This window comes from Chelmon rostratus, chromosome 9, assembly GCF_017976325.1.
Source record: "Chelmon rostratus isolate fCheRos1 chromosome 9, fCheRos1.pri, whole genome shotgun sequence".
Lineage (NCBI taxonomy): Eukaryota > Metazoa > Chordata > Actinopteri > Chaetodontiformes > Chaetodontidae > Chelmon > Chelmon rostratus.
The window spans coordinates 7,186,198-7,201,863 of NC_055666.1; the positions used below are offsets into that span (position 1 = coordinate 7,186,198).

Genomic DNA, 15,666 nt, shown 5'->3' on the forward strand with positions numbered 1-15,666 from the left:
GCAGCAGTAAAACCACACCCACCAAAATACAAATATAATCCAAAAAGTCACAGTTACAATATACCAAGACTATTTAACAGACTATTTACAGAAAATGAATAAAATGATTAGGAAGGCTGGCTCTGTCCTGGGGACTACTCTGGAGCCCCTAGAGTTGGTTGTGACCTACTTAAACACAGCAAAGTGTTTTCAGTTGGAAGCTTCTTCAGCCCTGCTGTAAGGACAGCTACAGAAAGTCAATCTTACCTGCTGGAATAATGCTATACAATAACTCTCCTCTGTGCAAGGAGAGGAGACTTACCTCCTGAGGGACTTTGCACATTAAACTTTAATTTGCACTAAGAGAGCTTTTATCTTAATTCTATTTGTATTTGTTACATATATATGTATTTCAACTCATAAAGTAAGCCATGTGTGTTTTGTGATGCATGAGTTGCTGCTGCAACACTGCAATTTCCCTTAGCTGATCAATAAAGTAGGCTATCTGTATCGAATAGCAGCTATTCAAACAAGTATAATAAAAAGCAAACCAATCACTAGACAAATTTGGATGGTGATGTGTTGGAGATCTATCATCAGGCTTTCCTTTACCAGAATTAATCTATGTTTACATCTATAATCATGCCTGGTATTATTGCTCTTACTGTCAGTCCATCCTGATTCAACACAGTTCCACAATGATCATGTATATCAAGATGTTTTTGTTTGCATCTTGTAAAGTATTACCTTAAAAACCAGACAGACAAAATAATCATTGTTACCAAATAACCTGTTTATTTCATTGAGCTAATGAAGTCAATTATCTATCAACATAATGCCTCAGTACCCACGCCAAAATTTAATAAGCCTCCACAAAAATCCATGAGTGCACAATATTGTTAATATGGTGAGTATGGAGAATACAGTCACTCTTACTTGAACTCAAGAGTACAACAAGAATCAATAATGATGATGTCCATTGTCTGATTATATCATAAATGACTACCTCTATTGCAATAGATGTAACATTCACAATGTTGTTAGCTTATGGCATGTTAAAACATGTTCAGTGATTGATCTCCCATATCAAAAACTATCAGGTTGGCATACATACCTTTCTCTTAAAGGCAGTAGCTCAGTGTTCATTTCTAGCAGTAGAGACTATAAAAAGAAAGCATTTGTTATATCTGAGTCTAATGGTAAACATAATCGTATCTATATTTTATTGTAAATATCTGACATTGAGACAACAATGTAAGAAAAGTGTTCAGTAAAATTCCAATTCGTCTGTTGGACATAAGGCAGAGTAGTGACACGGTTCAGCTTCATTAAAAACTACATACAGAGAGATAAAAACATTTGTGAAAACAATAAAACTTGATGCAAAAATTAACATTTGACAGATTCAAGCTTGACAATGGAGCTCTCAATTCTTCCAAGTGTTATAGCATTGTCAAGCAGTAGTGTGTCCATGTCGTTACTGCCATTTGGGAATTCCTCATCACTCTCTTTCTCCAGGTATTTGCTTGTAACATTACACTGTCTTAACAATTCCGGCTGCTGCTGCTGCTGCTGCTGTTCAATTTCCAGCCAGAGTTCAATGTCCCTTCCCAAAGTTATGTGTAAACAGTTCAGCCATTAAGACCACCTTAAATTATAAATCACTGAGGGGGAGAAAAGTGAAAAAAAAAAGAAAAAGAAAGAAAGAAAAAGTCGAAAGAATCTCCCCAAAGCTCCCGCAAGTCCATCATTAGGACACAGAGGAGATTGGGTTGAGAGGTGAACCCATTTGTGTTAGCACCTTGTCCAGCCACTGGAGGGGCCCATGCAGATGCACCTCAATCCAGCAGGGGGTGCTGGTGACATCCTGTCGGTGATACTCAGCTCCCCAGCCCTGTGAGGAGGCAGGACAAATTTAACAATGATAATGATGTTAAAAGAGAAAATTAGAGATGTGAAACTGTGCCTGCTTGTGTCCTCCCCACCTCCTATTTAGTTCATACCTTGACAAAGCTCATCCTAATGGTACACATCTTCGTAAGCTCATACACTGCCTCAAAGCCATGGTTGACTGACTGCGCCAGAAGCTGAGCAAACTCCTGGTTGTTGAAAATCTTGAGGCTACATCCACTGGGGATCTTGCAGACAGTAGTGGGGTGGAAGCCGTGGTGGTAATTACAGTTACGGCTCTGGACAAAAATGCTGGTGTCACTGAGGCACTCTGCGTACACCTCCCCTCCTACATAGTACAGGTGCACTCCTGGTAAACAGAGACAGACACCTGATGGTCAGGATATCCAAGCAAAATGTACACCTCACCAACTTGCCTCTTCTGCTGTGTGCGAATGTTAGTCATACCTTTGCCGATGTGTCTGCGGGTGTTCTCGATTGTTGAGTTACGGTTGACGTTGGACAGCAGTCCGAGGCAAAAGCGGTTCTTGTTGTTTGACGGGTCAGTGAAGCCATCCACCAGCACGCTGGTTGATGAGGCATGGTAAGCCTCACCTACACGATTGTTGAGTTCGTAGTAGACAATAGAGCACCAGTGGCTCGGCTCCTCGTACTCTACTGGTTGCACATCTAGAATATTGCAACAACAGGTCGGATAAAAACAGGTGAGTCATAAACTTAGCTGATGACATCTTTCCACACACAAAAATCTTCCAGAAGGCATAAGACATTGATTAAGATGCATCTACCAAAGCCATGTGTTTTAAGTTATTATTGTGAGCAGTCCCATGGCTGTATGCAAATTCACCACTATGTGGCTATTACTAGTGCACAGATGTCTATGGTCTCCATTATCAAAAAACAAACAAAGAGCAACTCTGAAATTCCTCACAGTTCAAACAAAACTAAACATAAAATCATACAGGTTACCAATACATTAACACTTCTAAAGTCTTATAAGGCCATTGAGACTGGATTGATGAATTGACGAGGTTAAATGGTTGAGTGTAGTTAACGAGAGCCACAAGTAGTAGTATTGTACTCTTGCATATGATACAAAGATGAACAAATTAAAGACAACTAAATCCCTAAACTACATTGTACGAGATTTGCAATTACTTATTTTTTTCATTTTGACCTTTGCAGTTATTGTTATTCAGTTGAATCACAGAAAGTGCACATAACACTACACTCCATTACTCTCCTCCCTCCTTCCCTCTCACTGTACATCTGATCTGGGGCAATATCCACAGACATGCTCAAAGTCCTCTCAGAGTGCTACTCACTTTCTAAAAAGCAGTCCTATCTTAGGGGCGACTCAGGAAAATTAATCTAAGAGCAACTCTGAGCAAGGAAGGGACAAAAACTTTTATCTGTGCAGTTGACCCCATTACCAGTTATAACGCATACTTTTAAAAGGTGTGATTGGTTAATAAAAAGAAATGACACATTCTTAGTGATAACGGCCAGTGAGATTGATAGGATAGAATTTAATCTCTTTTACAACATGGTGCAATTATGAATACAATCATACTGGCGTAAACATAATTTTCCCATCAATTACACCAACAAAAGCAGGGAAGCCTGCTTTGTCCATGAATGCCCTTTTGTGAGCCTGCAAGGTGCAGACATCCAGTGGAAATGAGATGAACTGCGCCACAATATGAAGCTGTGAAAGCACTGTAATTGTTTGTGTGATCACTCTGCTGATGGAAGATGGTGAGAGACCTGCAGCTCAAGAAAACAGTTAAACAGAAAAGCTGCTCCTTGCTTTAGATTTGCAGCTCTGCATCGTGCATCGGTAGTGCCCGGCATTCAGCTGCAGCAGTCAAATTGGGCCTCAACAGAGTAGACTCTAAACTGCTGGGCAAAATCTTGGATTTTCATCAGCCTTCAAAATTGATTTCCTGATAGGTAATCCACCCTTTTGCTGTTGGATATTCTGTATATTTTTAAGTAGTTCTATTGTTATTGTAATTGGGTGCACTCCTTACCTCCTCTGGTCATGTTCGGTGGCACCAGGCTGCTGCTTGTTTCCATGGACTGGCTCTCCTGGCCTAGCTGCTCATCAGGAGGCATGTAGGCTGGGGGTGGGGTGTCAGCTGAGACATAAGAGAGCAGTTAGTGAGGATGAGACCCGTTGTTGCAGCCAGCAAGTACAGGCGGGTCTTTTGGGGACACAGACTTATATTCATTTCCTGGAGACTTACCCACCCTAAGCCTAACTGTCGACCACTGACCCAACTATCAGTTTGGGGACACAGCTATTGTCCCAAATTGGACAAGCCATCTCCAATAAATGTGTGTCCCACCCACAGACAGACACACCCACCCACACCCAAGACTCCCTAGACTCCAACAATCATGACAGGATCTGTACCCTAGAAATGGTGTCAGATTTCACTTATTCCTCACTTGCTAAGCCACATTTTAACCAATTCCCGACAGAGATGCATTATGAGCTTTCCAAACCCATATTGAGGCACACGGGACAAAACAATGCAGGAAACCTCCACTTAGATAGCAGTGAGGACATTTCGACAATAATGATGCTTGTGAATACAGACAATGAACACCAGGGCTTTTCAACACAAATAAGCTCAAATCCTAAAATCCTAAATTGCCATTAAAAACTTCTTCTGCCTGGCTGCCTGCTGCCACCGCATGTGTCAGCAGATCTCGACTGGAGCAGAACAGAGCACTAGTCACCAGACACACACAGCAGCAGTAAAACCACACCCACCAAAATACAAATATAATCCAAAAAGTCAGTTACAATATACCAAGACTATTGAACGGAATAGAAAGCAATGCCCAGTTAAGTGATATGTCTTTGTGTTTAATTTATCTTTTCTGCCTCTAGTCAGTAACAATGAGACAGAAAGGCTGCCTGGTCCACTGAGTTGGTGCCTTGACAGCAGCCAGCAGCCCTGGCTCTGGTGGACACTGCTTAGCTGGCATTTCCTTTGTTCTCATTTAGGGGTGTAGCTTGATTTGGATGAAAATAATAACTTGACCTGGTTAGAGAACTGTTAAGAAGAACATTTTTATTGCATTGTCATGGAGTGTATCACGCATGGCTTTTAACTATTAGTAGGTATTTAAATGATGGAGTTGTCTGATATTTTAATAAACTATTCACCAGGTCAATGCAATGTATTGCACCCAAAATGTCCCGAGACTGGGAGTTTTGTAATGATATATGAAAATGGATTTACCTGAATATTTGGTAAATGTTGTCACTTACTTGTAAACAACACTATGAATATATTTTTCCTTCCATTGCACAACTTAAAAAATGAAAATCACCCGAGACTGGTGTTTATTAACAGCTAGCCCGTCGCTGGCTACATGACAGCAACAAGCCACAAAAACACAATAGTTTGGCATCTTTCTCAGGGTCAGGTACACGAGTATATTTGGCGTACCTGGGAGCTGGAATGGACTGGAAGGGCCCGAGCTGGCAGGAGAGTTTGGATAAGTACCACTGCTGGCTGGAGAAGGAGGATACGGAGAGTTGGGAGAGATGGGAAAAGAACCACCTCCGCCTCCTCCGCCGCTGCTGCTGCCGCCCCCACTATGCGGCTGCTGGAAGGACTCTGGAAAGGTGGCATTCAGGGGCATGTGCGGCTCGTTGTGGGTGAGATTGCGGAACTGTACCAGCAAGCTGTGCTGTGGGTTGAACTCGCTGTGCCGCGGTACCAGGACAGGAGGGAGGACTGGTTGGTGGAATAAAGACAGCAGGAGAGGAAAATGAGTTGGGCGTTAATGATGCACACAGTCAGGGGCAGAAAGTTATGTCCTTATCAGTTAGAAAACTAATTGATCATCAAACATTAGGGGCCCATGTATACCACACACCTTTCACCAGAAAATCTGTTTGAAGTATGGCTTTCGTTGTGCTTAAATACTTTTCCTTGTTAATAATGTATCCTTCCATTAACAAGGAAATGCAGCCAATGGTGCAAAGAGAAGCCCTTGATGGGCAAGCTCTTGGAAAAGTAGCTTTGGTGCATACACACAAGACGTCTAACACTAAGTCTGCAACTACCAGCTACCAGCTTTCTTGGCAATGTTTGATGTTTTTGCTTGATAAATGACTTAAATCATTAAAAGTATCAAACAAGCTGCCAACTAATTTTCAGTTGATGTAGTGATCAGTTAATTGTTTTAGCTCTAATATACACAAACAAAACATTGTAGTGCCAACATATGTTGATAAGAGCCATTTATTCTTGCAACCTTTTTGATATGATGTTCATGACATCAACGACAGCAGAGGTATGTCATTTTAAGAAAATGTACGATATAATACTACTTTGATCTAATTTTGAAATAAGTTTACATACAGCCAATATCCTACAAAGTAGCTGTTGATTGTTTTGTTAAAAAAGATCGTAACATAAAAACATAAAACACTGCTCAACACCAACAATCTTGCATTCCTAAAAGGCACTTTAGACCTTGGTAAAGATATAACCACAGAGGTTCTTCATATTTATTTTCAACTTTGTCAAAGAATAGTGTGCATTTCCCCAGCCTTGATTTTCATCTCCTAACTGACTGTATGCGTCATGGTTCCAAGGCTGTCCCTTCAAACTACCCAGTGAGCTTTGCATTAAATTTTATGACGTTAAGTCTCTCCTGACTGACATGTGATCTGTATCCCTGAACTGGTCAATACAGAGCTGGCAATCCCAAACCAGAAAGGCTAATGTCAGAAAGGCTGTCCCCTCAGGGTCATCTGTGAGTGTACGGGATGTGGTGTGTGAGTGACAGACAGACAGACAGACAGACTCAGAGAGAGCAAAAGAAAGAGAGAGAGACAGAGAGAGAATGAGAAAGAAAGAGAGAGAGAGAGAATGAGAGACAGAGAGAATGAGACAGAGAGAGAGAGAGAGACAGAGAGAATGAGAGAGAGAGACAGAGAGAATGAGAGACAGAGACAGAGAGAATGAGAGACAGAGAGAATGAGAGAGAGAGAGAGAGAGAGAGAGAGAGAGAGAGAGAGAGAGAGAGAGAGAGAGAGAGAGAGAGAGAGAGAGAGAGAGAGAGAGATGTGCTGGGAGTTTAGTCTTGAGTGGTTTATGCATTTAGTAAGCCACTCTCTAATGCCACACCCCATCTGGAGTGCCTGAAGCATATAATCTAATAAGACTCCAAAAGAGCTAGTGATATTGATTTTCTGTGAAATGAAGGGGGTGGGTGGAACAGGCCGTGTGATGACAGCCTCCTGACCTTTGTGGAATTGTTTACCAGCTCCATCTCTTAGTCAGAGCTCGAGCTAAGGGATGTGCACAGCCCCACACTGGTCTAATCTTTCTCATATTTGCTGCTTTCCAGTAGTTAAAAAAAAAAAAGAAAAGAAAAGCACTGATGCTGTTTTTCAGCTCTGTGTGTGTGTGTGTGTGTGTGTGTTACAACAAATGAACAGATTTTGTATAACTGTGACTTACAGAACCTTTTTAAAACATTTTTAAAAGCTAATTTGGAAAGGTAATTACATATCTTGAGATGTTAATCCAAGTATAGTTTGCTGAGATAGCTATTCAACATGTGCTGAATGTTAAGCTTCCAGTATAAAAAAAATATAACCTGACATCTCTTTGACTACCCTATTCATGAGTACCTACCAGGACTCTCCACTCGCTTGTAGTGATATGGGTTGATGCAGACCTCCTTCTGTTTGGAGCCAAACGGGTACTCGCATACCTCCAGGGGCTTGAGCTCATGGTGGGACTGGAGGTCTGGCCAGCGCCACACTCTGCAGTAGATTACATGAGGCAGACCTTTCCTGTGGGAAACCTGTAGCCGGCCGTCCAGTGATCTTGGAATGGTAACACACTTGCTGGGCTGCCCGGGGCAGCTCAGAGCTTTCTCTAGGTCCTCCATGGCACCTTTCTTCTTCTTCAGCTTTTTCACCAGCGCATCCACCGCCTTTTCTGCCCATTTCTCCTCCTCGTCTCCCTGCTTCCAGCCAAGCAGGCGCTTAACTGCTGGGCTCGTGAAAGAGAAGAGACTGGACATGGAGGTCATGCTGGAGGCTGTAGTGAAGGTAAAAGGGAGGACTTCTGTGGCGGTAGCCAGTCACTCCAGGGGGACAAAGAACGCACTACAAGCTCCCTGCTGATGATCTCTAACCAGCGTTAGAAGCCTGAAACAGTGTGTGTGAACGTGTGGTCAACAAGAGAGACCACTTGAGTGTGAGTGTGAATGTGAGTGTGTGTGTGAGAGTATGAGAGGCCAGCAGAGATGAGGGGTGGGGTAGGGGAGAGGAGGGTTTAGCCTTGTCTGACCAAGGACAGGAAGCAGGGGAGGGAGGGGAGTCAGCAAGCAGGACGCAGCTGCTGCTGCTCAGGAAGGGCCCTGCAGCAAGCTGTCCGGACTTGGGTCACCACCACTGATGGAGGGGGGGGGGGAGTGCAGGCTGCAGGAGCTGAGATCAGGACCTCTGCCGAACTGACACACTGCAGCAGGTCTCACTGGTGCAAGTTGACAGGCTAAGAAATAAGGATGTGACTACTTCTCAACAACTCCCAGCTCCTCTCTGGATTGACTTGTCCAACCAATGCAGGGTCAGTGTTGCGCTCCACCAGCCTTCCGCAAAACAGAAAAGAGCAGAGTTACTAACATTTGTAAATAATATCACAATGAAAATTCTTTAAAAATAATCCAATTATGAATAAAGTGAAAATCTTAGAAGAGAATGTGAAACACTATTCTCACTCAACAGGGTGATCAAAAAGCCCTTTGTCCCCTTTTTGATCTGACATGTCATTTCCATAAAGAGACTCAGTCTCGCTGAAATTTGGATGATGCAATTATCTGATGGCTGCTGTATTTAGAACTTGAAGGATACTTGGAACTTGCATATGAAGACACACACATGAGGAGAGACACTCTTGCAGCCAAACCCCCCCCCCCCAACATGTAAAGCTGGCAAGTTGGTCTACCAGGGAGGGTAAATGTTTCACATGAGTCATAATGCCATAATGACCAAAATACATAATTTTGGTCAACATATTTATGGTATATACTAGCTATTTTTGACTATGGCCAGAGCATGTAAAATGATGCTTAAGGTGTGTGCTGAAGCAACATTTTAACTCTTTCTTTGATATATTGTCATATATTTATATGACACATGGCAGTGGCAGAAAAAATAATACTAAAAGAAAAGGCGAGGATGCCAGCAGAGATGTGAGCAGCAACTGTTATATTTTAAATCAAGGTCTAGTTTGTCTACCACCAGACAGAAAATTACTAATCTGAATAAATTTTTAAGTCAAATTAGTAAGAAAATAACGGATATTATATATTTTTTATATGGAACTGCAATAACTCCGCTCCTCTTGCTTAGTACATTGATATTATTGATAAAAATCATGGTTAAAACTATCGGCCATTTCTGCATTGCACAACCATCAGTCTCAAAAGACACAATACATGATAATGCATCATCACCTTAAAAATTAATGTAGGATCAGGATGTACCCAGAAAATACCGTCCCCACCTACTAATGAAGTGAGACTGAGTCAGCCTTCCTAACGTATACACCGACTAATTAAACAAACCATGCTGTGATATGTAACACTTCTGTCCAAATCATGCAGCCCCGGCAAGCAGACAAACACATGGAGCCTGCAGCAGCTGTATGGGGGCTTGTGAAACCAGCTTTAGTCAAAAAGGATGTGACCACAAAGAGCTGCTTCCTCCCTCATCCCATCTCTGCCCCGATCCCTCCCTTCCAGCACACAGCTGTCCAACAGCACTGCACCCACTTCCACTGCTCATTGTTCTACATGCACATGAAAGCAGGGGGAAACCTCCTAAAGCAGAACATGTACACATGCACAAAAATCATTCAGCCTGTAAGTTTTTCCTGATATTCACCAGACTAGGTTGCAGGAGCTGTTTCCACATAACCTGATCAGAGATCTGATGCAAGGCCTTTTTTAGACTGGATCAGCAGTGATTCATCAGTTCATTGTAGAGGGTGAGCAATGACGAGTGACAGTTTTCAACATAAGGACATGTCTAATCTTCCTGAAACAGGCATAAACTATTGTTTAATAAACATGTCCTAGATATAACCTGCCTGAATGGACAACTGCAAAAGCTGATCTGAGTCTGAATGACTATCACTTCAGATAAAGACGATCATCTCTGCAAAGTGATAACAGTTCACATGAATAGCTCTTTGTATTTTCACCATCAAAGACTGAAAATTAAATCAGTCTTGACTGAACACACACTTTAAAAAAAAAAATCACATTTGAGAGGGGGTTGGCAGGAGAACTTATGTCCCGCAGTTTCTTATCATTGTTTAAAAGTACCTGTAACTGTGACTTAGAGTTGCAACTATTAATTGATTGGTTGTCAACTATTAAAAATCTCAACAACTATTTATAATATATTACATAATTGATTAATCAGTTTGAGTAATTTTTTTCAATAAAAGAAAGAAGTAAAAATTCTCATCCTTGACTCCTGTATGACAGTAAACTGAGTATCTTTTTTTGGACAAAACAAGACATCTGAGGATATCGTCTTGGGCTTTGGGAAATGCTGATCGACATTTATCACCAGTTACTTACATGTTTTAGGCCAAACAACTGCTCGTTTAATTGAGAAAATAATCAACATATTAACTGGCAATGAAAATTATCATTATCAGATCATCAGTGGTTCATCAGAGCATATGGAAAAACTAAATTAACATTAAAGAGTATGACCAACATATTCTGTATATTGAAAAATGCAATGCTTATTATATATGTCTACTGTCTATGAGAGGCAATAAAAATAATAATAAAAAAATAATCAGATATTTTATAACAGTTCAGGCCACAGGACACTTCCAACCGAAGACAACATGCCAGGAGACTGTTTGGAAACCATGGGATAAAACTCATACTGAGAATCAATTCTCATCCAAAAAGCCCAAACCACTCCACAAATTTGAAAAGACGCTAACTGGAGGTGGCAGACAAAAAAAAATCATCCAAAATCGCTCGTAAACTGGCCTGCAGTAATAGCTGTTTGTCACAATTGGTCTCGTCTGAGTTCAACTAATGAATAAATGCCGTCAATTCTCTCTTAAACAATGTCTACGAACCACAAACATAAGAATAACCCTCAGCTAGACTGTATGAAATATGTCTGAAATGCTTGACAAGTATGAAGTGCAGACAATATGGAAGAACGATTGGGTGAGCAAGTTAGTAACGTTAAGCACCCCCCACCAAGAGAAAGAGAGAAAAGGGATTCAGAGAGACGCACCTAACATTACACAAATACCCAAACAGTAGTAAAAATAGTTTTTAGTGCGGCTCTAATTTAACTGGAGCACGAAAACACGCAGTCTTCGCTACTATAATGCATTACCTCAGTAGCATTAGCTAACCGTGGTATGTAGCAAGCTAATGAAAGTAACCTCGAGAATTTGCTACCTAGCTTAGCCAACTTTAACAGAAGACAACTTCTTAAGCTTAAACTCATGAACGCCTCATAACAATTATCGCTACCTTGTTTAAGAGCCTAACGTTTTAGGCCATTGTTTTCTCTTATAAATATAACTTCATGCGCGATCATTTTCTACCTCTTAACGGTTAGCCAAAGCTACTTCACCCTTCCTCCTCTTCCTCCATTCCAGAAACTTTTTGAACTTCTCACAACTGAGGCTAAGCTATGCTAGTGGTTAGCCCAGCCCTCCGAGGGAAAGTGGCGAGCCTCTGCCCAGAGTACCCTGCTGATGTATCTCCCCGGAGTTCACTTCCACTCTTTAAATGAAACAATTACATACTCGTTTGGTCACATACCTTCTACCAATGCACGCAAGCCGCAGTCATGAGTTTTCTTGTAACGTTTAAGAGGCAGTTCCTGCTTTGTTAAAGATTTTCTGTCGTTTTCCACAGCTCCTTCCCTCCGTCTCCCCGTGCCATGTCCTCCAGATCCTGGATACAAGTAGACTGGAGAGGCGGAGTGCATATCACTCCGCTTGTCTGACAAACTAGTGCTCGCTTTGCCGTTACAGCTGACGGGGATTTGGATACTGATGCCTTAAACATGCGTCCGTAACATAAACTATAACAACTGCTTTATATCCTGCTGTAAATGCTGACTTCTAAAAAGCATTTAGTTGTTTTCCTTGCTCACATAATAGAAATGCTCCCAGCGAATAAACTTTTTCCACCTCTGAAAGTTACAGCTAGATTATCACGATTATAAACGTCAAATACAACACTAGCAGCGGAACCTGTAACACAATAAACATCAGAGCCGGTCGTCCCGGCACGTTTTTGACGCTTCGGTGTATGAAGTTGGAATTCTTACGGTGGTCGCGCTGCGGCTCTGGATGGAAAGTCTCACAAGTCCGTGGCTCCACTCAGTCTGGGGCGCTGCGGTCTGTTGTGTATTGTTGTCTTTTGTAGTCACTTGTTCGAGGCTTCAGCAGTCCCGGCGTTGTTAATCCGTTTAATTTTAATTAAACAAACTAATGAGTGCTATTCCACACCCATTTCCGCACACGAACCGCTACTCCTTGGTAGGATAACGCTGGTAGTGCGGATTCTTCATTCACTCTTTAGATTCCAAAGTCAACGTAGTGTCATCGTTGAACCACCAGTGGGCGACCTACACCCAGTTTGAAGTGTATTACAACATCCCAATTTACTGGCACAATTGATTCAACTTTATTCTCTTCATTCCTTCCTTGAAGTGTTTGCCTCTCCCATCCCATCATGCAGGCAGAGATGTAACCCGAGTGGTAAAGTGGTTAAACCAGACCTCCATTTATAGATTACAAAGTCATCATCCAGAAAATTTCTAGCAAGGTAATGCATTTCCTGCCTTGAAAGACACTCTTAGGTAACAGTGAAAATGTGAAAATTTTGGCTGATTTTCAATTGAAACTGTTTTTAGAAGCAGATGGGTGGCTTGATGGGAGTGTGCCGTTTTTCTGCACGTCAGGTCGTGCTTTGAAGGAAAGAACAGATGCTTTTCTGTGTGGAGTTGCTCATAACTGTAAACACTGAGCATCTGCTACTTTTATTGGGTCAACGTGGATTGCACTGACGTCATCAGACTAGGCGCCATATTCATATCAATGATTACAGCAAATACTACACAAGATCACTTAGGTACCAGTTTATTCTGAAGCTGGATTCAATGCAATTAAGTGAAACCCACAGTCCCATGTGTTACAGGAAACATTACATCCTGTTGCAAATAATCTACAAAATATTGAGTCAATAAAAGGAATCCTTCATTGGTATATGCACTTCATACACTAACCCAAGGAACCAGATATCTACTAACTCTATAATCACTCTCAAGCCAGGTCAATGTCTGATCACGGCATGAGGAGCAGGAAGAGTTTACATCTCCACCTCAGCCTCTCTATCGACCATGGTGTGCTCCATTTTCTCTTAAATCTCCACAATATCTTTCCATTACTACCCCCTTTACACATTACAGCTGCCTCTGAAAGAAGACAGAAATGTTGAGTTCAAATATAGCCAGTCGAAGAATTGATTAGATGCTATTTTTATAGCAACAGTACAGAAGAGGCTGTGACATCTCCCATGCCACAGCGTTGCCGCAATGCAGCTCAGTTTACACTGATCTAATTAAATATTCACAATGAACAGTGATGGAAAGCCAATACTGGAAATGACACTTATATATGCTCATGACTCCTAATGCAAAGTCTGTCATGCAAAAATCCAAACCTTGGTATTAAGTAATTAAATATTTCACTCATTTATTGACAAAAATGACCATTTCTACTACCGGTTCTCTTGTGATGGAAAAACATGCCATGGCAATGCAAGTATGCAAAGACAACTTTTATTTACAGAGGAGTCCAAGCATCAAATGAAGCACATATCATCTTAAAGCTGTTCAGTCTCTATAGATGCAAACTTGTAAAGGAAGAAATCAACTGCTCAAAAATCACAATTTAGTTCTCCCAGCATCAGGGGACAGATGAGTGACGACAGTGGATACATTTTTTGTCCTCGTCTAACAAAAAAAGCTTGCAGTAACTGTGTAACACCTTCAAAAACACCACATTTAAATGCATCACACTGTTGCATTGAGTGGTCATTGTCATAAAGGCCATGACTTACCGTATTTGAACCAATGTATCCAGTAATCTAACAAGTTGAGTTTTCTGTCTGAGTCATTACATTTTCACAACCAGCATTACTACACATTTTATGACCCTCTTAGGAAGCCGTTAATACTAAAAATAAATAATATGTAAGTGCATCATCCAACAAATTTGCTGGGTTTGACTTTGTTCAGCTTTGTAATTTGTATTGCTAAACCATCATCAGTGTGGTGTTTACTCACTGCACATCCAGACCACCTGGTTTGATTGACTGGTGTCAATTTGCAGTGTCCGTGGGTGATAGAAGATGCATCTTACGTAAAAATTCTGAAGTTTTAATGCAGTTTACGTGGCATATTTTTCTTCGACTGCCCATCGCAGCTTATGAAATGTGGAATGCATCACTTCCTGTTCACTGCAGCACTATACCAGGCACACAGTGTTCAGAACAACTAATGAGCAACACTTTCATGAACCGACAGGAAGTTGAATCACTGTTATATTTTAAACACAGAGCAGCAAAGGGGACATTTTGTTTTGGAAAATGTATTATATTATCAACAGCTCATTCCTACATCTTGAAACAACCAGATAAAGTGATGCTTCCAAACCCGAGTCAGACAGAGGAGGGTTGTGGATGACCTGCAGAGTCCTCCACTAAGACTGTAAAAGCCCTAAGAAGAAAAGTTCATTTTAATGCTGTCTGCCGCTGGTTGTGTGCTGCTGGTTCCAGTAAAAACCTTTTGAAATGAGTCTGTGCTGCATGAACTGTGACCTGTGTGTTGTGACAGACACAATGTTGGTGTCACTTACTTTAAAATGATCTCTCAATTTCTTGAATCAGCTCTTTATAAAGTGTATATGCACTGTAACTTCTATACTGAAAATGCTGGTTACTTTGCAGCAACTCCCATTTATCCTTTGGATCGTTGAATCCTGTTTTGATTTACCTGACAGCAACAAATGACACACCTTTTCCCCAAACCTAAAATTCAACTGTGCATTAACATAAAATTTCGAGGTTTATTGGTTGTTTGTCTGCAACTAAGTCATATGATTTTGGACATCATATGAAAGAGCAAACATCAAGAATAAGATACTAACTTTTGTAAAAATTGATTAGCTGTACAGTGTAAACAGGCTTTGGTGGATGAGCTTACAGTCTTATCAACAGCATCAACTTTAAGTACGGACTCCTAAAAATGAACTCAAATCCCTGAACCAGCGGTGGCATGTTGAACCCACTGAGCTGTCAAATAAACACACTCATTGCAGTGTAAAAACTACAGTGTACTGTAGATCTGTCATTTGCATCGCGCTGTAAACAGAACTTTGACTCGGTTTCGCCTGCGGCCCTCTAAAGCCACCGCTTACTTTGGTTTGTCACCTTCAAGTTCTTGTACTTCAGGTGTGTGCACGAGAAAACCTCAAACATTCTGTCAGCGTGACACGTCGCCTCGAGAACGTCAACATCTGCAGACACATTTCACTTCCAGCAACAGCTCACAGGACTGATTAAGATGATGGTTCTGTTAAATAAGGATACTTACAACTATCAATCCCGGCTACACGTGATACCCCGTGTACACTGGTCATTGCAGTGAGTGTATGCGATGTCCAA

The 15,666-nt window shown here is 41.4% G+C and overlaps 1 protein-coding gene across 3 annotated transcripts; it reads right to left on the reverse strand.

Moving 5' to 3' along the window:
• Positions 1-757: 757 nt before the first annotated feature.
• On the reverse strand, positions 758-12,487 carry smad5 (SMAD family member 5). 3 transcript variants are annotated; one of them, XM_041943990.1, is made up of 7 exons: positions 12,266-12,487; positions 7,563-8,526; positions 5,358-5,648; positions 3,924-4,031; positions 2,338-2,559; positions 1,983-2,239; positions 758-1,873 (listed from the first exon to the last, which is right to left on the reverse strand). In XM_041943990.1, exons 2-7 carry the CDS (start codon positions 7,963-7,965, stop codon positions 1,730-1,732), a joined length of 1,425 nt encoding a protein of 474 aa, XP_041799924.1. In that variant the 5' UTR covers positions 7,966-8,526; positions 12,266-12,487; the 3' UTR covers positions 758-1,729. The 3 variants fall into 3 exon arrangements, with proteins under 3 accessions (XP_041799924.1, XP_041799923.1, XP_041799925.1); XM_041943989.1 differs by lacking the exon at positions 12,266-12,487 and adding an exon at positions 11,752-11,882; XM_041943991.1 differs by lacking the exon at positions 12,266-12,487 and adding an exon at positions 11,532-11,635.
• Positions 12,488-15,666: the final 3,179 nt, after the last annotated feature.